The sequence below is a fragment of the Euprymna scolopes genome, chromosome 7 (assembly GCF_053919585.1).
Source record: "Euprymna scolopes isolate OS-2025 chromosome 7, ASM5391958v1, whole genome shotgun sequence".
In the NCBI taxonomy this organism is placed as follows: Eukaryota; Metazoa; Mollusca; class Cephalopoda; order Sepiida; family Sepiolidae; genus Euprymna; species Euprymna scolopes.
The window spans coordinates 15489151-15515459 of NC_136488.1; the positions used below are offsets into that span (position 1 = coordinate 15489151).

Sequence of the window (26309 nt, forward strand, 5' to 3'; positions counted from 1 at the left end):
GTCAGTACATGTTGAAATTTAGAAGACCGATGTGAACTATTTCTGAATCAAGAAATTTGAAATTCTAAACTTTAAAAACTCCAAAGCCTATTAAATGGTAGGAGTGAAATAATATACAACTGTATACACAGATTAAAAGTTATTTTAGAATGATAATACATAAGAAAAATAAAATGAAATTATTATTAATAAAAAAGTACTCCAAGCATGCGCAAGTTAAGATAAGCTTGACTATTAATTCAGCAAATTCACAAAAGAAAAGTGATCAACAACAAAAAACATAAGACTCAATTGTGATATAAACTAACCCTAACCCTTGATATATCCAAAGCCATTGACAAAGTTTTGCATGAAAGGCATCTCACGAAAATTAAATCTGGTATTTCTGAATGAATACTCAACATAACAGATCCTTCCTAGACTGTTGAGATCTCCTAGATGCTCGAAACCCTTCTCTAATAGTTTCTTCTTGCAGACTGCTAGACTTTAGAATCCCCTTCCTGTTTTCTGCTTCCCTGACTGTACTAATATGCTGAAGTTAAAATGTACTGTAAGCAGTCATCTGTTTGCTCAACTCTCCACAATCACCCGAATAGTAGCTCCTTTACAGTTCCAAGTGGCAATATGACTTTTTTAGAGTTTTTTTTTTTTAAAAAAAAGAGCTTGTATAAATTTAGGATTTGAAAAATCGAAACTTTAAATTAAAAATTTCACACAAAACCAGACTTTAAAAAATAAGTTTTGAAAAATTGAAACTTTAAATTAAACATTTCACACAAAACCAGACTTTAAAAAATATGTTTGAAAAATTGAAACTTTAAATTAAACATTTCACACAAAACCAGACTTTAAAAAATAAGTTTTGAAAAATTGAAACTTTAAATTAAACATTTCACACAAAACCAGACTTTAAAAAATAAGTTTTGAAAAATTGAAACTTTAAATTAAACATTTCACACAAAACCAGACTTTAAAAAATAAGTTTTGAAAAATTGAAACTTTAAATTAAACATTTCACACAAAACCAGACTTTAAAAAATAAGTTTTGAAAAATTGAAACTTTAAATTAAACATTTCACACAAAACCAGACTTTAAAAAATAAGTTTTGAAAAATTGAAACTTTAAATTAAACATTTCACACAAAACCAGACTTTAAAAAATAAGTTTTGAAAAATTGAAACTTTAAATTAAACATTTCACACAAAACCAGACTTTAAAAAATAAGTTTTGAAAAATTGAAACTTTAAATTAAACATTTCACACAAAACCAGACTTTAAAAAATATGTTTGAAAAATTTCAGTGAATTTTATAAACAAATTAACCATGTTTTGCATATCAACTACAATGCTCTCACTCAGTTTTAATTGATTCCTCCCTCCCTCTGACAAAAGAAAATAAATTAACCTTTAAACTTTTCTTCTATTTATTATGCACGGCAAACATATAATTATTTGTGTTTAAGTTGATGTATCTTGTAACATCTTATTGGCCTTTCATAAGGTTAACAACGTGCATAACAGCTTTTTAGTTGTTTTCATTTCCCCATAAAAGGCATGATAGGAAGCTGAGATTAATATATGTATGAACAAAAATCGCTGTGTTTTGTCTTGCCCCATTTTAGGGTGCCACAAGTATCAAGGACATATCCTTTCCCATTGCAGCAATGCTAGAGGTAAGTTCTTGGTTGTTTCTTGGGACTGACATGTTAAAAAGTGCAGATATTACACTTAGTGTTATAGTATAAAGTATGAAGGAGACGGTTATTGCTTGGATGTTTCTATTATTTTTGTAAATTGAACAAAAGCAATGTTTTTTTTTCTTGTGTATATTTTAACATTGAATTTAGATTTACCTTTGTCGTTTGATTTGTTGCATGTTATGTATTAAATATCACTAGTCCTTGAATGATGAATCTATACTTTGTACTTCTTTTTTATTTTAGTTTTCCAGATTTTATTTTGTTTTTGCTTATACATTTACTTTTTCTTTTTTTTCTTTTCCTCTTTTTTTTATCTTTTCATTTTTTTCTTTTCCCCCCTTTTCTATTTCTCCTTTCTTTTTCTTTGATTTTTCTTTTTTCTTCCATTTCGCCTTTCTGTTTCTTTCTCTTTCTGTTTTCTCTTCTTTTTGACTTATTTCTTTGTCTTTATTCTTTTTCTTTCTCTTTTTCTCTTTCTTTTTACTATTCTTTTTCTTTCATTTGCCTTTCTCTTTTTCTGTCTTTCTTTCCTATGTTCATCTCATTTCTTTTTCTCTCTTTTTTTTTGTTTTCTTTTTTTTCTCTCTTTTCTTTGATCTTTCTTTCCTCAATTACCTTTCCACTTCCTCCCTTCCAGTATTTTATTCTTGTCCCCTCCCTCTCCTTCCAATTTACCCAACATCCATTCTTAACAAACTCAACAAACTCCAGTTCCTGCTGTCTGCTCAGTCACCCAACTATGAACTACTAATCATTCCATCTGTCAGTTTGGCCAACATAAAACTAAGGAATTTTCAAAGCAAACAAACAGAAAAAAAAACAATTAACCTTCTGCCCTGGGTACACATGTTTTTAAAAGATGGCGGGTGGTGTTGAGTATTAAAGAGGTACTTGTCATGCAAACTACTTCCGGGTCAAACATTAAACAGACAAGCAAAAAAAAAAGCATGTACCATTTCCAGTCTGGTAATTTTTTTCCTATCAACATTTGAAAATGAGATTTCAAGCTTAGTTGTTGACAGGAATACATGTTCTAACTACATGCTAGCATACAACAAATATGAAGTAGTGTGTGTGTGTGTGTGTGTGTGTGTGTGTGTGTGTGTGTGTGTGTTCTTCTGTACGTTTTTTTCTGACATATGGTCATGTCGATTTCTTTCTTTTAGATAATAGGGCCTCACATCAGTTAGATATGCATAAAATGTTGTCAAGAGGTTGACCCCAAAACAGAGCGTCTTCTCTCCTGATGATCCGGCATTATCTGGAAACCAAAGTATAATCCCTCACAATTTTATGAATGAAATGAATACAAAAAGGTGACAAAACAATCCATATTTCTATCTTGATTACCTGACACTAACTGGAAGCCGAAAGGAAATACTTCATATTTGAAAACAGCTAAAAAACATAATTATATTCAATCTACAATCTCTTGAATAAAAACCACGGAGCAGACGAATCGTCAAGCATTTAGTTTCTTTTTTACTTTATATTCATATGATCAGATTTTTTATCCTTTTTATTATCACATACATGATAGTCTGAATTTAGAGTTTGAGAATGATAAAGGGTAATTAAATATATAGCTACCACTTATAAAAGGGTGGAGTATGACTTTCACATAAGTTGGTCAGAATACTGCATGAACAAAATCAGCTCAATAGGTGAAATGTAGTCCTCTAGAGCTATAGTATATTAAATTGGAGGTGAATGAATTTAATGGATTAGTATAAGTTCATTTACATGTTTGAAGAAATCAAGACAAGTACATTATCCCAAGTTGTTTTTTGCCTTGATTTCATTAAAACATGTAAATAAACTTATACTAATTCATCAAATCCATTCACCTCCCATTATATATATATATATATATATATATAATCAACCAAACTCTAATCCCTACCCTATCACTGAAATGTTGCATCTCTGTGTCTGTTTTACAATTACTTTAATAGCATGTGCTCCGGTGAACTTAAGCACTTACACTCTTTCGACATACATGACTAATTTGACAAGCTGCAAAATCCTACCCCTATACCGTAGATATCCTTAGATACTGTAAAGCCTTCTACTCTGCTAGACTTCGGAATTCCTTCCCAGATTCCTGGTTCCATAGCTGTACTGACATGCAGAATTTTAAATGTAGTGTGAACAGACATCTCGCTGGTACAGTTTTACATATTTTAATGTCAATTAGAATTTGAAAATGTTAGTAAAATGTACTCACATTTTTTGTATGTTTGGTTCATTGCAGGAATTATTGATCTTCCAGACAACATCAAAGCTTGCAAGCATCTCAAGTCATTGGAAGCCAGTATCAATCCACTGGGAAAGTAAGTTACATTTTGAGAGTACTTTTCTACTGTTTTTATGTTTTGACTATAATAAGCAAGCAAAGAATCCAGAATTGATAAGAATAATGTGTTTCAGGATGTTTTTTTTTAAATTAGGAAGGATAATTTGGATTATTATTCTCTTTTTTGTTGCAATGTTTTAGCTGATGTAACTCTCTGACAATTACCAGATGCACCTTTTATAACTTAGATACAAACTCTGGAACTTATATAAAATTTACAACTGAACTCTTCATCTATAGAGGTGAATTTAATAAAATCCTGGATAAAATGTGGATTAAAAAAGGGATTCTGTTCAAAATTCAGTGCAAGTTTCTAAGTTTGACTTCAAGGTTCTCAAGTTCAAAAGATGCATTTTAAGAAGATCAAATGTTACATCATCAAAAATGTTGTGAATATAACAACCAAGATGAGATAACAAAATAATAATGATCAAAAAGTTCACCCAAAACAGGAAATAGTTTGTTGAACCGGTGCCAAAGATGGTCAGCTCATCTCTGTGATGGCAAAAACTATTATTATTGTAGGTAAACCCAAGAAAGAAAGATGATATCAAAAAAACTCAGTCAATACTTGAGTTTATAATTAGAAATGGTAATTAATGGATGACACCAGAATTGTTATGTCCACCACTAATCTATGCTACATACTAACCAGTTCAAGTTTTCGCTAAGATATTCCAAAGCGAAGCCATAATCAAGGCAAAGTGATTTGACATATTAACACATTAACCTCATAGAAGTAGATGTCAACTGAATTAACCTGGCTATGGAGATAAAGATCTCTTACTTAGAAGATATCTACTAATAGTTTGTAAATATCTTAACTGGCAAATTGAGAATGAACACAAACTCTGTAATTGAGATTTTATAGAAGCTGGTATACATGACTTGCAGGATAATGTTGACTATAACAGGTCAAGCCAAAATAGAATGGTCTGTAATCAGCAACAAGATGAAGACTAGTGGAAAGCAGTTCTATTGCAAGCATCATGGTGTAAAACAAATTACATACTTTGTTAAAATAATTGTTTTGTTTCTCTCTATTTTAACAAGCAATCAGATCAACTACCCAAGATTTCTTAGTGCCAAGTAATAAAATTAATTAATGGGCAAAGCTGAATGGCAAAAAAAATCACCTGTGCTGTATATAAAAGCTTTAAACAAAAATGTGAGATGTGATGAAGCTGATTCTAACTGTTGAGCTTAGGCTTAACCATGGTTTATCATTTGTAGCTTGATATAAGATGGATGATTTATCTGTCCAGTAAAAAAACTGAAATTTAGTGATAACAGGTGTTCTTGTTTGAGACGATGTCACCTGAAGTTGGGCAGTTTTTGGTCATTGGAGCACCAAACATATTTCTCGTTAGTACCATGAAGAAAAAATCCAAAGATCAGAATATGAGCTGTATTCTTGTTAAAACTTTCTCACTACACTAACTGATTCGATAACAAAAAGGAACTCTTAAAATGACCAGTGTGAGTTTTTATTTTTATTTTAATGGAAATCAACACTTTATGTATGGAACTAAAAAAAAGAAAATACTACTTCAAGGTAAAAAATTTACCGAAGATAAATGTTAGATGGAATAGATTCAGAAAACAGCAATTCTTCCCTCTTTGTCAGAAACATTGCTCATGGAATGTGAGGACTAAAGGACAAAATAAGGGAAGCGAGAATTACGAGACAGCTGAAAGTAAATGCAAGATCCATTTTCTATTCTCCTTAAATTATAATCTGGGGTTAGGTTCGTAAGAAATCCTTAAGACTGAAACCAGAAATAAATGAGTTACAGACTACAGATGGACATAACCCACCATGGCAGCATTTGTTGTGAACTGATGATATATTGTGATCCAACATAACTTTCTATATTTATGCATATTCTTTTTAAAAAAAAGCTTGAACCAGTTGTGAACACATCTTTTCAAATTGGCCTGGTCTCAGAATAAAATTTTTGTCATAAAAAAAATCCAAAGCAATTTTTTTTATTACACAATCTGTATATATTTGTTTATTTTTTACAAAAAAATAAATAATTATAGTTCCTTTTTTTTATAAAATGCTCTATATTATATAAATTTAATTGATCAACAATTCATCAAATTTTTAGAGATTGAATGTACAAAAAAAAGGTTATTATTTAAAAGAAAATGATTATTTTTGTTTGAATGTATGAAAGGAAAGAAAAACAGTTTAATATGCTAAACACGTTTCTTTTCATAAGCTTTCAGAGTTTTGATGCAAAACTTATACTCGGTTGCTGTATTAATAAATACATCCCTTCATCAAAATTGTCCTAAACTTCACTTTAACTAATCAAACACGGTTCATACCACGGATCAATGTCAGTATAAATTCACCATGATGACTCTTAAATTGACGACAAAATCTTTGTAACTCTAAACTGTTTTGGTAATAATGGCGACATATGGGTCAGTGCATCACCTGCTAGTATCTCTTTAATGGGCAGGGTTCAAAAAAGAGTCTGCAATTGATTAGATCCTGCACTGTTGATCGACCTCCAACCCCTGTCCAATCACTGCAGCATTTCATCCCTGTGCTTGTTTTACAAAGTATTTAAATGGAATGTGTTTGGATGAACTTGTAGCACTTGTGATGCACCACCTCAATATAAATCTCTCCGGACTAACCCCAAATTCAACAAAGTCTCACGGCTTCACTATAGAGGTCTTCCAGTGCCAGAGAACCTTCAACTCTGAAAGTTTCTGTCTTTAGATTACTAGACTTTGGAATCCCCTTCCTGTATCATGCTTCCTCAACTTTACTAACATACAAAAATTGAAGTGTAATGTGAACAGGTATCTCACTGCTCAACTCCCTGCTTAGATTTTCCCTGTGAACATCGTCTCTAATTCTTGGTAGCCCTTTACATCTCGGTATCAATTTGCCATGTTTGAAATGAATACGAGTATAAAAACGAGAAAAACAAAAAAAGACTAATATAACAACAGTGAGCCCCTATTTGCTTGTTTCCACACAAGGCCAAAAATAGAAACGAGATGGGTTTTTTAATGTGGGGAAAAATCCAGCTCCTCAAAAAGTAGCACATTGGATTGGGACAAAAATAAAAGCTGCCTCATTCTAGAAAGATTTCTCCTTAACTGACTGAGGATAGAACAGGTATTACACTTTGATTTCAGTCTAAAGTGGGTCATTGCATCATATGAAGGCATATTAGACAATATCTTTAAAAAGCAAAAAAATTTATTCTATCCAAGATGTTTTGATAATGATTGTATATCCAAGTGTATGTTAGGAAGAATTTTTTCCCCAGAAGATTTAGATATGTCATAAAAAGAAAAATCCTGTTTTGTGGGATTTTTTTTTTTTTTCTCAGCAAAATTGCAAAGTGACACTTTTTCCAGAATTGAGATGAGAAATAACGATTTGTCTTTTACTTATGTTCTTGCTGTCAAAAATCTTGTTAAAACAAATTCGTCTATCTCACTTGAAAAGACCAAAAATTGTTTGAACAATAAATGAGGACAGCTAACTTTTTTTTTCTTTTTTTCTTTTTACATGTCTGGTGTTTAAAACTTTTTTTTTTATTTCTTTGTACTTTATTTGATGAATTTCAAAAGATGCTCATTTTTTTGTTATTCATCTGATGTTTCAACAAATACCTTAAAAGATACAAAAATTAAAACAAAGAAATCGTTGTTTTTTTTCTTTCACTTGATTCTTTTTTCAATCAGATTTTATTTTACTGGAAATCGCTCCAGACAAGGTATGAGGCCACTTAAGAACTAAAAAAATAAATACTAGTTCAAGGTCATAAAATAAGTGTTACATGGATAGATTCCGAGCTAGAAAATAGCAATTCTTCCCTCTTTGTCAGAAACATTGGTCAAGGAATGTCAGAACTAAAGGACAAAATAAAGGAAATGAAAGTTACAAGGTTGCTGAAAATAAATCCATTTTTTACTCATGAGGGACCACCTGAAGGTTTCCAACATCCATAATAAAAGTGGTACTATGAATCTGACAGGACTTAAATATGGTACCCTAACCCAAAGTCATCAATTCATGCTTGACCAACTATAACTCTCATCCTTCACTCAAACCCAACAAATAACCGATTTACATGAATTTTATTTCACAGTTTTGTATAAGCTATAAAATAAAATGCAATTATTTTAAGCTTACATAATTCCATGGTTTTGCATAGAATTTTAAACGGAACCTTTTATTTACTTCCTGGGGGTAGCACGATTTCATTCCGTTAGCCATGACTGGGTAGAAAGTTTAAGTATTTAACAATTGTATTTTGGGTGTTGCGCACGCTGAGGATTGAACCTTCAACATCCAGAAGAGTGTAACTTCTAACTGAATTCTACCAAGTAATTTATCCACTACACCACTGATCTTTTAATATCCATAAAACTGAATTTTACAAAGTACATATCCACTATGCCACTGGTCCTTCAGAAACATTTATTGCCATTTTTTATTTTTATTATTATTTAAACTGTTCTCTTTCGTTCTCCATTCGCTTTATTTCTTGTTCTTTCTTTTCCCGCTTTTTATTGCTTTACATGAGACGATAATCTTCTGCCTTCTGTTTAGTCAAACACCATGTCATTTTTTTCGTTCACCTACAAACTGGTTATTTCGCTTGAGTGGGTGGTTGCAAAAAAATCAACATTATCAAAATGTCTGCGAATGAAACAAAAAAAATTATATTTACTTTTGCTCTGGCATTTCTACTTTAAAAACTAAAACAAACTATGAAAATATGCTTCGTTCAAAGACATCTTGCGTCACTCTGTGCATATACGTGTGAATAACATTCCTGCACCTGTGTACACTGAATCCCTCTTAACCCAAGTAAATAAAATATTGTAGAAGGCAGTAAAATTAAATTGTAAAAATATTGCATCAATTCCACTGAGTAAATGTCAGTCTGTTATTATTCACTCATTAAGAGTTCTCACACTGGCCATCACCAGCAATTACTCATAGGCGATAACTTGTTGGTGTTCCCTAGAGTCTGAGTGACAACAAGTCTCACCGGGATTTCCAGTGCTCTCTATTTCACTTGATAACCATTGCACATGGTTTTGTATTATTGCAACAGCCGCTTACCTTTGATCTCTTGGCAACATCCGTTGATATTCCCTGAGGTTTGGAGGGGGTGCAAAAAGCCTCCCCAAGGTCCTAATGCTCTCTGCACTTTTCCAATAGAGGTCTGGTTAGTGCTTTTTCTCCTCAGTCCCTCTGAACCCTTCACAACTTTTTGGTGTGGTGCTATCTAATGTAGACATCACCATTTTTTTTTTTTTATTATGAGAAGAACCGTAGGGAAATTCTATGGTACTTTCTAAAGCAATTTTTATAATTGTGTGTGTGTGTGTGTATATATATATATTATTATTATTATGATAATATTGAAATAATGTTTGTTACGGTTAATAATATTTTTTAAAAAAATGATTTTTTTTTCATCTTTTTTAACAATAATTATCATTATTAGCTAAATATGTTTTTAAATAAAAGAATATGTCTATTTTTTCTGTATTTATTTTAAAATGGCAGCAATTGTTTTCTTTTTAAAAACAATAAATATTCACTGTCTTCTTACCGTAAGTTCCAGCAGTTTAATTCTTTTTAAAACATTGCTAAGAACAAGATGTAGTATCTGTTCTGATACTACACTACACCTTTTCTGTCCTCGCTCAGCGGGGAGAAATCCTTCTAGACTGAGACAATTTTAATTTTTGTTCCTATCCAGGGTGTTCCTTTTTGGAGAGCTGGATTTTCCTCACATTAAAATCCGACCTTATGTCTAACTCTGCCCTCGTGGGGAGGCAAGTAAATAGGAACAATAAATATTCGCTGTCATAAAACGAATGTCACTTTTTAAAACTTTATTTAAAATGATGATAGAACGAAAGAATTCAAGATTGGAAGACGTAATATTCAAATGAGTAAAGTCAGAATTGTTCATCTTAGTGACATCAGATTAATCTGCATCTTTTGTGTGTGAAAGATAAAAAATACATTCGTGTGAACATAAAAAATGCTGTATTTAGAGATAATTGGTGAAGAATTTCTTTCTGAATTCATCATGTCTTTAATTTTATATATATATATATATATATATATATATATATATATAAAGTTATAAAATACTACTTAGCTCTACCTACATATTGAGCACTGTTGAAGTAAATACTTAAAGTTTATGCATAAATTTCTCCTTTCGTATATTAATTTATGTGATTAAATTAAGTAATCATATATATATATATATATATATATATATATATATACTAGACTATCCGTGACCCGTTGGGTCAGTATGTTATATATTAGCTATGGAATTCATGTATGAGCGTGACACTTGTGACATAAAGAAAATAGTTTTTTTTTTAACATAGCAGAAACATTTCTATGAAAGTATATTAAAATGAAAAATCACGGATGGATCACTCAAACATGAAATAAAAATCCTCCCTATTCGTGTAAAGTTACCTATTTTTCTGAATAATCGCTCAAAAATCGAAAGTTAAACGTGATTTTCCTACGAATCGAATGCCGACAAAAGTCATTTAGCAGCAAAATGCACATGAACCTACCGATGAGAAATATAAGAATGAAAAACCCATATTGGAATCCTTCAACCAAGTTATAGAAACTTAAAATCTAAAAAAAAAATTATAAATAAAACCTGAAGCAAAAAAATAAAACCTAAATAAATAAAATAAAATAAAACTAATATTGAAACAGATTAGTAAATGTGTCAACAAATTCACCGTTCTCACACAACTATTTTGTATCTAGAAATGTAAACAAAAAATAAAAAAGGAAGGAAAAGGGACGGATAGAGAGTAGTAGTAGTAGTTTTGGCTTTACTACAATTGTTCTTATGTTTGTCAACGGGTTAAAGTTGTTTAGTTGTAAGAAAATAGTGACAGTATAGTTGTAATAAAGAATAGTTGCAAAACACCCCCACTCTTCCCATGTTAAATAATAATTTCAAAATAATAATGTAATATTTCAGTGCGTAGGTCAAAATCTGAAAAAGAAGCGATTTGTGTTTATTTCTTTACGTTGTTATGGGTTAATGTTTATGCGCGCATGCGCAACCGGATGTCGTAAACCGGAAAGTGGGTAACATCACTCGTTACAAGGTCATTTGAGTTTTATAATTATATATACCTGTTCCAGGACGGATAGAACTAATTCCCTAAACAGAATAGTTTTTCTCCACGTTTATCTCCCCTTCCAAAGATTAAAATCAAGATATAGTGCTACTAAACCTTATGTTAAAATCCTGATTTCAATTTTGATCAAAATTTATTACATAATTTTCATTCCAGGAAATGTTTATGTGGGATCTATTTAGAGATAATTATTATTCTTATTTAAATAGGGTGAAGGATTTCTTTCTGAATTTATTCAGTATCACTGGAAGAATACTTAACATAATTAAATCCTTCTTAGATAAGAGAAAAATCCAGGTTGTCCTCGACGGTCGTACATCTAAACAATATGATATAAATGTGGGAGTGCCTCAAGGGTCTATCCTTGAACCTCTATTATTCCTAATATTCATAAATGACCTCCCTGACAAAATTGTCTGTGAGATGGGTATATATGCTGACGACACCATGCTCTATAACAGACACGACAGGAAAACAAATGAACACATATCTAAAGAAATAGAAACACTAGAGGATGATCTCTGGTCTATAGTGGAATGGGGACAAAAATGGATGGTCACATTCAATGCTGCCAAGACTAAACTTGTTTCCTTCAATAATTACAAGAAACCTTCTCTACCACCAAGGGCAATGGCCAAAGACACTTTATCTGGAAGTACATCTTTTAAACTCCTTGGGCTAACGTTCACAGGAAATATTAGTTGGAATAATTACATTGAGAGTATTGCCAGGACCGCTGCGAAAAAGGTGAGTTCTCTCTACCGGGCTAGAAAGCTACTAACGCCCGAAAGTATCCTGTACCTCTATAAGGCCACCATTCGCCCATGTATGGAGTATTGTTGTCATATTTGGCCGGTGCATCTGCTACTAGTCTCTCACACCTAGACAATGTTCAAAAGAGAGTCACCAACCTGATAGGTCCTGAACTGTCATCTAAACTTCAGCCTCTGTCCCATCGACGAAATGTTGCATCCCTCTGCCTGTTCTACAAGTACCTTGACAGTGATTGCTCTAACAAACTGCAAGCACTTGTACCCCCTCGACATAAATACCCCCGACAAACCCGACAAGCAGCTAAATCCCACCCCTTCACAGTAGAGATCCCCAGATGTAAGAGAGCCTTCTACTCCAGTAGTTTCTTCCCCAGAACCACTAGACTTTGGACCCTTCCGGGTCCCTGCTTCCCCAACTGTACTGACATGCAGAAGTTGAAGTATAACGTGGACAAACATTTTGCTGCCCAACTCCCTACATAGTAACCCTGTAGCTTATGTCCCTGATAGTAGCCCCCTAAATCAAAGTGGCAACGTGCCTTGTATGAGATGAAAATGTAATTTAAAAAAAAAATTCAGTTGGCAGGAGGAACTGTCTGACTTGCTATTTGCTTTATCTCTGTCTTTAATTATACATACTAGAAGAATACTTGTTCCAGGACAGGTAAAATGAATTCCCCAAACAGAAGTTTTTCACAATGCTACTTAAACTTTATGTTCAGAATCCTTATTCTAATTTGTATCAAAATCCATTACATGATTTGGATTCAAGAAAATGTTCAAATGAAGTCTTCAAATGAAATTAAAACTCAAAGAATCTTGTTTAATTGGTGTCTAATGACTAAAGATAAAATTTAATGCAAATCTGAAATATTTGAATTTTCAAACAAGGAAGGTGTGTCTATAATGTGCCCCCAAAAACTATTTAGAATACTCCACAGAAACTAAGATTTATAGAGTATTTATTAATTAATGTTTAATAATTATTGTTAAAATTTCACAAATTTTTATTTTTATTTTTAAATTCCATTTTCACCTCAAACAAGGCACAGTGCCACTTTGATGCAGGGGGCTACTATCAGGGACATGTTGCAGGGATACTATGTAGGGAGTTGAGCAGCAAGATGTCTGTTCATACACTTGAACTTCTGCATGTCAGTACAGTTGAGAAAACAGGAACCCGGAAGGAAGTTCTAGAGCCTAGCAGTTCTGGGGAAGAAAAGATTAGAGTAGAAGGCCGTCTTACATCTAGTGATGTCTACTGTGTAGGGGTGGGATTTTGCTGATTGTCAGATTTGTTGGGTGTTTTTATGTCGAGGGGGTACAAGTGCTTGTAGTTTGTCAGAGCATCCACCATTAAAATACTGTAGAACAGGCAGAGGGATGCAATATTTTGTCAACGGGACATGTCTCAGTTTCTTCTTTTTTTTTTTTTTTTTTTTTTTTTTTTTAAGAATTTAATGTTACATTTAATACCGGGCAACGCCGGATACAACTTCTTGTATGTTATATTTTGGTATAATTACAGATTAACATTCTCTGTTAAATCATCCACAAAATTATATTCTACTTTTTGTAGCGACTATGTGTGCACATCCTGAAAAAACCTGTTTGAAAGAAGAAAAGAAAAAAAAAAGTCATTTTAGAATTAAAAATTTTTTATAAATAACTTAAAATGATGCCTCATTTTTGGGCAGTCAAGTCAAGCACTTGACTAATTTTTTTTAGCTATTGCAGATAAATTTACTTTTTGAAGAGAGGGGTACATTTTTTAAGTGATTACGGTAAGGTTTTGCATCCTTTCCACTTAGACTTATGGTTAGTAGGAAAACATTTGATGAACTGTCCTTAAAAGTTAGATTTTACGCTAGTTCTAATATTATTGGACGGATCATCAGTTATTTACCATAAAAAACTGTTTCAGACTCTTATGTTTGGTGTTTACACAATCATCAATGTAGGCAATAGATAATTATTGCCAATGCAGAATTTGTATCCAGCCACAAAGTTATCTTTGACTCTACAGTTCAGTATTCAACCCCTAGGCCACCAAGAATCATCATGGAAAAAGAAAAAGAATTAAGTTGTATATGTAACTAGCTTGGGTGCCCAGCGTTTCCCGGGTGTTTGGAGGTGTGTATTGAGCAAAAAAAAAAAAAAAAAAAAGGTGGTAATAGGCAGGCAGGCAGGCTCGAACCCGTGACGCGAAGGTGGAAAAGAAAGTGAAAGAAAATCTGACGTCTTCTTACCACTACTCCATGACACAACCAGAAGTTCGGAACGTTAAAATTAAGAAAAGTCAATTCAACTGATACGATGACTTGCAAAAATGGCTTGCAAAAACCAACTCCTCCTTGTAGAAAACTGCCCAGATGAGGGTGAAGGAATTAATGTTTTTGGACAGGTTTAATATCTGTTGTCAGATGTCAAGCTTGAAAATGATACCGATCTCGTGAAAATCCGTCACCTCTGAAAGTTTTAGGCAGACATATAAACATACATACTTACATTTAAACAGACGGGTGAGATTTATATTATAGATGTCGATACTTGTGTGTGTGCATTGATTGAATAGCAGTGCAGAGGAAAGCATTTCAGACAGTAAAGAACTTTAATGACATTTTTTTTTTTTTGCATTTGTATTAAGAATTAATTGCTGAATTTAAAAAGCATTATTTTTATTTTATTTATTTTTTTTTTTTTAGAGTTTAAAAAAAAATTACAAAGAATTTTAGCCATACCCACATGAGACAATCATAAAAATAATTACTTTGCTTTCAATTGGAATGAATCTGAGATAATTCTCTTTTCATCATAACTTAAAATCCTACTTTTATTTTTTTGTACATCGTATAGTCATCACTCATCAAGGTCCAGAGGCCACTCAAGGGTAAGGGTTGATGGGTACTATAATGGAAATTTGATAATTTATTTTAGAAGATGACTCTTCAAGAATCTGTTCACATTGGTCTTGAAAATGACCATGTTATAGTCAGCCGAGAAGCAGCTCTGTGGTATTGTGTTCCACAGATGAGCAACTCTAGGGGAAAAAAATCTGCTCATGGAACTGTATATATTTCACATGTGCCATTTTTACCACGGGTGGCGTCAGGAAGGGTATCTGACATACAAAAATTGTGCCTTAATTAAAAAAATGACTTCAAAAGAAACCAAACCAGAAATAAGTTTGAAAGTCAGTTTTAAAAGCGATCCAACAAATGCCAGCATTGAAAATGGTCTTTAAACTGATTATGATGAATTTTTCTTTTCTATTGCAGAATTCCAGATGGCATGACGCAACTTTTAAATCTAAGGGAACTTTATCTCAATGATACATTCTTGGATTATCTTCCTGGCAATTTTGGCAGGTAATGTTTTCATTATAAGAGTCAGGATTTTGTTAATGCACCCTCAATGGGTGAGGGGGGGATATTAATTTGCATCTTGTGGGTCAGAGGTGATGAGCACTTGAACAAGAAACTGAAACAAGTTCACACATGACTAAACAAACAAAAAAATCCAACTTTAAACATTCTTCATTATTAGCTTAACTGTGCCAAAAATTCATTTACTTAAGTTTGTCTTGATTTTAGTTGGACTCTATCACAAAAGGGTGTTGACAACCCATTCTACATTTAATTTCAAGAAAACATCACAATTAAATAATATTAAATAATTTAACTATAAGTTGCTGAAAAAATTGTCAATCGACTACAAATATTTAGAATGTAGGATGAAATCTAAAAAAATTTAAATTCCAGGTGTGTAAGAGAATGTCAACTCTTGAGAAGAATGGTATTTATGTTTTGGAATGAGTTATCTACCCCTGTACGTGAAATGAAATTTTTGGTACTTGTGTTACATGATAAGGGCTGTCCCCTGTTCATGTAAGTATAAAAATAGAGAGATTAGTTAAAATGGAAATAAGAGAAAGCAGAAATCGAACCCTGGACATAAGTTTTAAAGAACAATAGGTTTAAATGGAATGTCCAGTAAAATGTTAATTCGGATGAAATAAATAATAAATAAACTATTCAATTGTTAAAAGAATGTGGATAATAAAATATGAGTTAAATAAATTAGATATGTAGGTTAAATTCCTTTGTGGAAACAAACAAGGAAAATAGGTTATTGGGAAATCAATGTCGAAAACGTGCAAAGTCGCGCATGTTGAGACACGTGAATTTTGCTCACGTGGCCGGGATGCATGGAGTTCTCAATATAGCAGGTGCGAGTTAGTTGGTGGAGAGACAGTCAGAGAGACAGTCAGGAGAGACAGTCAGGGGAGACAGACAGGCGGACGTCTGAAGCGAGACGTCACTTCAGAAACTAAGATGTGAAACTTTGAGTTCTTAATGAGGAAATCCCGACCGGTCGTATTAAATAAATTCACCATGTGTTTTGGATAAAGCTCATCTTTGTGTTGTGATTTCTACAAAAAGGTAAATTGTATTGTTATTATATGTCTGTGTTATAAAATGTCATTACATACACATCTCTCTCTCTAAGATACAACATCATATGTAATAAGACAAGAACTCTCACTAAGACTCATATCATTACTAATAAGAACTCTCACAAGAAAAAGCATCACTTATAATAGTCTCTCTCTAAGACTCTTTAATGAAACAAGTATATAACACTTGTACAGTTTAATCAAGACATTAAAAAATAAAAATATCGAAAAAAGGTTATATTGCACGCATCCGTTATGGAACAAAGTTCTCTGAAAAAAAAAAATTTCACTTAATTTCATCAAGTAGTTTTTTTTTTTTGTTTTTTTTTTTTTACAGCGAAAAAACAATTTGTTATACCAAGCAAAAGGTTCGATTTTTATGAATAAGAGCTAGTATTAAAAATGGAGAAGGAGTGTCAGCGCTTTACATTGAGTTATCTCCCCACGGTGTGTTCAACAAATTCCATAATGGCTGACTTCAACGCGCTCTCATAAGAATGTGTTTTTCTGCCGTAAAAAAAACCTACTCAATCAAATTAAATTAAATTTTCTTTTTGAACTCTTCAGTCCAAGACGGATACGTTCAATATAACCTTTTTTTCAATATTTTCATTTTTTAATGTCTTGATTAAACTGTACAAATACCGAATTTTCTTTTCCAAATTCCTGGTAGGTTACTGACTATGAATGTATAGCAGCCGAAATGTGAAAATAGTAACCACGAAAATAAGGAAAACTGTCTGAAATATGTAAACACAAAATGACACCTGATGTTGGAAATATGGACAAATATTTTCATTTCAAAATTACTTTAAATATTATCGAAGTTTTATCCTAATTGAAACATTTTTCAAGAATTGGGTTCAAATCCTAAAATTTGAACATTTTTTTTTTCTCACATAATCCAGAAAAAGGGAAGAAAATCTACATGTTTGAATTAAGTGCACATTCTTAACTTTTCATTGAAATGCTAATCTTCAGTGTCAAATTTACTGGGTTTTTTTATATCTTTTAAATATATATAAAAATATATTTTAAATATATAAACAATTTTTTAAAAATATATTTTAAATACATAAACAAATTCGTAACACCAAGATAACAAAGAAAACGATTGCTCTGAATAAAAGCATTTAAGTTTTTATTATTTATTTTACTTATTTATTTTTTCACCGTTTTCGATGTGAATTGAAATTTGAAAACAATTTTCCTCAGTCAGATTTATTTTTTCTTTGACAGCTATGTCATTTTTACTACAATGCATAATAGATGTGTTTATTACATAATAAACATTAATATTACATTTAAAAAAAAAAAATATTTTGTTCATTCACAGGATCTCGTGATAGCCAACACGGCTTCTGCAAGTGTGAATCACATCTGCACATTTATTACAGTGGAAACATGGAGTCACAAATCAACTGTGTCTTAATCAGAGGACATGATTGACAAAATATTTTGCGCCTTGTGTGTTGAGCTGATAAGACTGCCCCATTTAGCTCAATGGCTCCGCACGTGAAAAGTGATGGCAATCGAAATAGAAAGAATATTTTGGAAGAATCACCTACTCTCAGGTCACCAATGTTGAGGACATGTGGAGAGAGACAATACCATAGATCAAGATAACCATAAAAAAGAAAGAAAAAAGAGTATATACTAATTGAAAATATCATTGATACAGGATGTTGACAGAACTATATAAAATTAGAGGCACACTCCAACTGGGGGATTTTATCTCTTGGCATCCAAGTGAACAGAGTCTACACAATTTCTGAAAGCGCTTTTTCACTGTTGACTGCGATATATTACTAGTCCTGTGCAGTTCTTAAATGTCCATCCTCCTAGGTTTTGCCTTCTCTCTTTGAGAAGAGGTTAGTTTATTTCTCATCATCTGTAGTGCACATGGAATGTCGACAGGCCTGCTCAGGGATTTTTTTGTAGATCAGAGTGCTTTTCCTTTAGGACACTATCTCTTCAATCTCACTTTTTGACCCTTGTGTCACATCTTATCCAGACATGGGAAGAAGATAAATAACAGAATTTTTCTTTTTTTTTTGAAACCTTTAAATCTCTGAGATTTACATATATGTATGCATGTATATTTAAAATATTAGGCGAGGTTTGAAAATATATGGCATAATCACGTTGACATCGATTCATATTAAATTAGTGAAGTTAAGCAACTGTAGATATGATCAGTACTAAATGAGTGATCATTTGGGAATATCAGTCGTTGTATTCGTGAAGACTCTTTACTTACATCAACATTGTTCCAATCATCCTATGCTTCTCCATGACATTGCAATCAATCAATGGTGATTCAGAATTGTAGTTGGTTATTGTGCAATATTATAGAGGGTATTTCTAGAAGTGTAAGCCATGTTTAGTTTCAGAACAGTTTCAGATGGTTCTTTGTTCTAAACAAGTTTTGAGAGGTGACTGGTTTGCAGTAGACAGAACAGTTTCCGATGGTTCGCTGTTACACACAAGTCCTGAGAGGAGACTTGTTTGCAGTAGACAGTTCCACAGAGCAAAATATTCTTACCGTGTCGAGACGGAAAAAAAAACATGTGAAATTGCTACGGAAAAGGTTTAATATTTATGGAGCAATTCTGGTTTCTGATTGGTTGGTAGCAGAACGTGAATTAATTCAATTCGTTAGTTCCTAGCAGCATCGTTTATAAATAGAATCGTCCGACTGTGTGGGATCATACCCCATTATATGTCCAAAATATTGCAACAGTATTCTTTTGTCTTTCTGGACTGAATCAACTCTCTCTAGTTGAAAATAGATACCCTATCTACAATCAACATTCTCAAATTAAGTTAGAACACTTATTTGTTTTACTTGTATTGGTCTATCTAATCAATTATATATAATTATAGTTAATGTAAATTTTGGACAAATCAATTTTTAATTTAGTCCTTAAATTTCTTTTTAATCTGAAATTCTAGTTTACAAGGTTATAAATATCATTTTGGTTCAGTTATTAAAAAAAATGTCAACTTTTTTTTAATAATTGTTTTTTTTTTTTTTGTTGATTTTTTTTTTTTCCTGCAGGCTCAGCAAACTGAAAATTCTGGAAATTCGAGAGAACCATTTGAAGACATTACCAAAATCGTTTTCACGCCTGGTTGAACTGGAACGCTTAGATGTTGGTCATAATTCACTGACAGAATTGGTAAGTTCATTTATATGCATTTCTATGTATACATTTTAGGACGTTTATCGCACTAACAGTGATACTAACATCTTAACTTCATATACAAAATAGACTTTCATTTTTTTTTTTTGTTTTACTCATGTATGCACAATAAAATATCTAATTTTATATTTATTTTAAAAATGACATCTCATTAATTCATTATTTTTGTTTTCTAAACTGTTTTAATCTTATTCTTGTACAAAATTCTATAATTTTTAGAATAGAATGTGAAGTGAAAAGAGTTTCTTGATGTTTTTGGGTCGTTTTATTTTTGCAGTTTAGCTGGACAACAAAATTTATGAACAAAGAACCCCCCCCCCACACACACACATATACCACACTTTAAAATAAACATTGAAAAAACACATATACGAGTCGAGGCAATAGCAGAAACTCCAGAAAACAATCTTCAGTCTGTAGTAGAATGGGACCATAAGTGGATAACGTTTAAGCTAAGATTAAGCTCTCTTTCTTTAAAGAACTCCAAAAAATCTCAACAACTAATTGCCATGACAAATAATATGTAAGAGCTTATCCTTCAAACTTCTCAGCTTAACATTCACAGGCAACATGAATTGTAACAAATATATTGAGGACATTGCCAAGACTGCTGCAAAGAAGGTGGGCTCTAGGTGCTAGAAAATTACTTACCACAGAGCGCATCTTATGTCTTTACAAAGTTGTCATTCGCTCATGCATTTTTGGGCTGGTGCATCTACCACTAGTCTCTAACTCTTAGATAGGATATAAAAAGGTTCAAATCTAATAGGTCTTGCAATATCGGCCAAGCTCCAACTTCTGTCCCATCGCCACAACGATGCATTCCTGTGCCTGCTTTATAAGTACTTTAATGGAATGTGCTCTGATGAACTCATAGCCCTTGTGTCCCTCAACCTACATACTCCATACTAACCTGATAAGAAGTAAAATCCTACCTCTTCACTGTTGAAGTCTCTGGATGCAAGAAAGCCTTCGTTTCTTCCCTATGATTCATAAAATTGGAATTCCTTGATTGTACTAATCTGCAGAAATTTAAATGTAATGTGAACAGATATTTTGCTACTCAACTCCCCACAGTTCCTTATTAGACACCATTCCAAATAGTAGCCCATACATTCCAATTGCTGTGGCTTTTCTGAAAAAAAAAATGAGGACATGTCCATCTAGTGAGCTTGTTGAATAAGATCTTCAAGAAAACCCTGTCCAGTATTCCCCAAGAAAGCTTATTTCCTGATGGTTGTTACAGACATGATTTTTGTCCTTTATGTATTAAAATCCAAATAGTGCTTATTTAGTTCTAGAGGAAGAGGGCACCCATCATCCACACATCAAAATCAGAGAATGAACTTCTCTAGCAATCTTGGCATAGACAACTTTAGTAAGGATGGCAACAAGTCCAGCTGCCTTCCTGATATTCATCTCTATCATTGCACTCTGAATCTCACAGATGCTGAGAATATTCATCATGAATCCTAAAGAAAATCTATCCTCTCATGGTTCATGTCCTTCTGAGGCAGGCTATTGATATCTTTATTGATCATTGAAAGGTTGTAGAGACATTTAAAATGCTCAGAATGCAATTCTGACAATTGGAATTACTGTGAAACTGCAGCAAAGTATTAACATAAATCCTTTGTAATTATTCTATTATTATCATAATATGAATAAAACTGATGTGTCCAACATTACCCTTGCATCAAATGTGATTTTCAGAAAATGTATCCTCTTGAAAAATAACTTCAACTTAGGAACTCCCGCATCCTGTGACATACGAAATCAACATTTTAGATCTGAAGCCAGATTTACAGCATTCCTCCAGCTTCTTGCCGTTTTAATCAAATCTCTCTTGACTCTCTGCTTCCAGTTCATATTTAATCTTTTTCTCTTTTTCTGTTAGGGGTCGATTGAAGCATTTGGTTGGCAGGTCTCTCTGGGGCCAATCCTAGGGGATGTCAGAGTCAGCCTAGAGGTTGTTTGTGGATTATTGACAATATTACGTGTTGGTTATTGTGGTCCCACACTTTTTGGTTGATTACTTCATTTGATTCCTAAAATCTTGTTAAAGCATTTGAAATCAAATGTGTCTAATTTCGTCTCTTGGCTGATTTTAAGATACCAAGTTTCACTTCCCTATTGCAGTTTGAACAAAATGTTGCCAATTTAGATCCGAGGGTGATTTTTTTTGGTTCTACAGATAAAAATTAAAAATGAAAGGGAACAAAAAAGAAAATGAACTAAAATCTTTATTTGATATTATGCCATTTAAATTCAAAACGTTTATCCAGTTAATAAAGATATTAACTGCTAAAGAAAATAAGTTAATTTAATGAAATGAAGAATGTTAGCTCGTACTGTTTTTGTCAACCAATCAAATGTTACAAAGCTGCAGACAAACAAATCAAGCTAAAGACTATAACTATTTAAATAATATTAAGAGATATATAAAATAATAATATTAAGAGATATATAAAAAAAATAATATTAAGAGATATATAAAAAATAATATTAAGAGATATATATAAAAAAATAATATTAAGAGATATATAAAAAAATAATATTAAGAGAGATATATAAAAAAATAATATTAAGAGAGATATATAAAAAAATAATATTAAGAGATATATATAAAAAAAATAATATTAAGAGATATATAAAAAAAATAATATTAAGAGATATATATAAAAATAATATTAAGAGATATATAAAAAAATAATATTAAGAGATATATAAAAAATAATATTAAGATATATATATAAAAAAATAATATTAAGAGATATATAAAAAAATAATATTAAGAGATATATATAAAAAAATAATATTAAGAGATATATAAAAAAATAATATTAAGAGATATATATAAAAAATAATATTAAGAGATATATATAAAAATAATATTAAGAGATATATATAAAAATAATATTAAGAGATATATATAAAAATAATATTAAGAGATATATATAAAAATAATATTAAGAGATATATAAAAAATAATATTAAGATATATATATAAAAAAATAATATTAAGATATATATATATAAAAAAATATTAAGAGATATATATAAAAAAAATAATATTAAGAGATATACAAAAAACAAATAATATTAAGAGATATATAAAAAAAATAATATTAAGAGATATATATAAAAAAATAATATTTAGAGATATATAAAAAAAATAATATTAAGAGATATATAAAAAAATATTAAGATATATATATAAAAAAAATAATATTAAGAGATATATATAAAAAAAATAATATTAAGAGATATACAAAAAACAAATAATATTAAGAGATATATAAAAAATAAATAATATTAAGAGATATATAAAAAAAATAATATTAAGAGATATATATAAAAAAAAATAATATTAAGAGATATATAAAAAAAAACTTATCTAGATTCGTATTACACACGCTCGGTACGTAAAACACACAACAGGAAACATTTACGATAGGACATGGGTTAGATCTCTCAGATAAGGTGATATTTGTCATAGTAATCTGTGGGTGAGAGTCTTTTTTGTAGTTGTTGAAGGAAAGAAGCTTAGTCTTAGGAGCAGCAGTATGAGCACCATCCTTAAAAAGAATGTTCTGCTGATTTTACTCAGGTTTAGATTTATATAAATGATATTGATGATGGTGATGATATTGTTGATGTTGATGATGATATTGTTGATGTTGATGATATTGATGATGTTGATGATGTTGATTATGTTGATGATGATGATATTGATGTTGATGATATTGATGTTGATGATATTGATGATATTGATGATGTAAGTTTGAATCAACGCTCATCATTTTAATACCATTGAATGGAGATAAACACTAAAAATTGCATATTTTTCAGCATAAATATTTAATCGTCTGTTCTCATCTTGAATGTTATTCTTACACTGTTTCGAATGATGTAATGTCTGACCTTCTTCAGGTGTGTCTTGTCGAATCCAATCCGTGGGGGTAGCTTGCTCTCGTATTATTTGGATTTGTACTTATCTTGCATTCTTATAACTATTCGGCTGATGTAACCCACAATCTTTTTCAGGTGAATCTTGGACTTTGGAATCTGTACAGAATTTTTAACAGAATCCATTATTTAATCCACAAAGGTGGCTTGTTCTTGTTCTGTCAGCTATGATGGGTAGAAAAAGTCTTTAATAATTTGGAAGTGTATTCTTAGTATCGCTTGCATTGAGGATTGAACCTTCAAACTCAAGAAGAGTGTTGCTTAGAACTGATTATTTGCAATTTATCCATTATCCGTTATCTGTACATATCAATCCACATCTCCAAAATTCTTAAACATATATATATATATATATATATATATAATGAAAACATAAAATTGCCATTCCATTAACGAAACGGCTGTAATGAAGAAATCCAAGATGAAATAAACAAATGTTATTAAAAAAAATGTCTTTGAATTTCAACAAAGTTTTGTACTGGTTTTTGTATATATTCGTCTGTAAATAGGAAATATCATCATATGGGACAAAAAAAGTATAGTTTTACATTATTAGTCAAGGTTTTACTTTTATTTGTCTTTAATTATTTTTTTCTTCTGATCTGCAATCATGGAAAGGTTTTGTGGCTTTGTCTACTTTTCAGATTCAACTGATTATTGAACGTATTCTTCGAATGAGGGTTGATAAAAGTATAAAAACGTTGCAACTATTTTATAGCAATCAAAAATATTGCACATGTAACCACATGTTAACCATTGATTAAACTCTAACACTGTTTCTGATATTTGGCATTTTTTTTTCTTCACCCCCAATCAAGACATGTTGACTCTTAGACATAAGGGGCTACTGTGTAGGACTGTGTGAGGAAATGAGCGACAAGATGTTTGTTCACATTGCATTTAAACTTCTGCATGTTAGTACAGTATAAAAAAGTAGGAAACAAGGAAGAAAATGACAAAGTCTATCAGTTGGAGCGGAGAATCTATTAGAGTAGAAGGCTTTCGGCATCTAGAGATCTCTACAGTGAAGGAATGAGATTTTGCTGCTAGCCGGATTTGCTGGATTTATGATGTACATCATGGGGGTGAGGACACAATGAGTTCGTCAGAGCACATTCCATAAAATTACTTGTCAAACAGGGACAAGGATGCAACATTTCGACCATAGAACAAGAGTTGGAGCTTGGTTGACAGTGTGTGATCTAAAAGATTAGAGACTTTTTTTTTTTTTTTTAACTCTGTTTGGTAGGTTGAGACTAGTGGTAGATGCATTAGCCCAGATGTGGCAACAATATTCCATGCATGAACAGATAGTGGTTTTATAGAGATATATATTTCATTTTCATCATGTTTTTTTAAAAAGAAAATCTCATTGGAAGTGAAAATAAAATTTTGTTTTTAAGTTTTCTATTAACACACAAGTATCAAATATACTTAATTCTTTTGATGATGTATGTGAAATTGTGAACCGATTTTATCAAGCATAAGAATTAAACATTTTTATGAATTCTGTTTTGCAGCCGGAAGCAGTTGGTGGCTTGGTTAACTTATTGGAACTTTGGTGTGATCAAAATAAAATTGAGAAAATATCTTCAGTAAGTTTTATTCAAATTTTCACTGCTAATGTGAAATGTATCTTTGTGTAGCTTTATATGCAACCTTTTAAGTTCTGAAATAATCCTGCTAATAATTAGACTAGAAAATTTTGTTGAAACATAACCTTCTTACTGGAATTAATGGTTAAATTCACCTTCCACATCCCCGTGTTTAAAAAGACATTTGGAGGAAATGACGTCAGACAAATTTTTAGCCATAGATGACTACAACTGTATAGAATGTACCTTTTTTTATGCAAATATAAAAATAGAAGTTTTATTCAAACAGTCTTTATTTGAACCCAATGGACTGTTTTTTTTTTATTTTTTATTTTTTTTTTTATTTATGGACTGTTTTCCCCCATTAATATGTTTATGAACTGTTTTTTTTTTTTATCAAACAAAAATAGAACTTTTATAATGAAATAAATATTATGAACTGCTTTCCAAACATCAGGTGCTGGTAATTTTTATAAATAATAAAGTAAACGTTAATATTGAAATTTTGAAATCAAAGTTTTATTTTTAAAAAAAAAAAGGTGTTTTTTGTTTTCAATTACATTACAAACTTTATTTAAACTTTTTTTAAACTTTTACATACATAAAAAATAGATTTTATAGATCTTTTATAATAATTTTTTTTTAAATTTAACGAAAAGTTTTTTTTTTGTTTTTTTTTTACATTTCTCATGTATTTTAATCAGACATTATAAAATACATGATATTACCCAATTAATTGTCTTTTTTTATTTGAACTTTTTAACAAACTTTTGCATACATAAAGAATAGACTTTGTTGATCTTTTATAACATAAAAATTTTAAATTTCTTTAAAGAAAAAGTTTTTGTTTTTTTCATTGTTCATGTATTTAAATCAAACATCATAAAAAAACGTATCCAATGCATAATATTCCCAAAATAATTGTCTTTGATTCGCCGCCATCAGAGGAATTCTATTAAAGTTTGCTTCACTAGTCCCCCTTGTGGATCTGAATTTAACTTTACAAAGACTCCAGCTAACTTCCACACAATTTGTGTGAATACTAGGGTCATTTAGATCAAC

At 31.2% G+C, this 26309-nt stretch overlaps 1 protein-coding gene across 2 annotated transcripts in view; it reads left to right on the plus strand.

Moving 5' to 3' along the window:
- Positions 1 to 26309, plus strand: part of LOC145279614 (uncharacterized) — a 350943-nt gene that overhangs the window by 218196 nt on the left and 106438 nt on the right. For both annotated transcript variants that reach the window (XM_080130812.1, XM_080130813.1), the window contains exons 5-8: positions 3956 to 4034; positions 15300 to 15389; positions 19539 to 19659; positions 25173 to 25247. In XM_080130812.1, coding sequence (XP_079986938.1) covers positions 3956 to 4034; positions 15300 to 15389; positions 19539 to 19659; positions 25173 to 25247 — 365 coding nt within the window. The remainder of the gene's footprint in view (positions 1 to 3955; positions 4035 to 15299; positions 15390 to 19538; positions 19660 to 25172; positions 25248 to 26309) is intronic.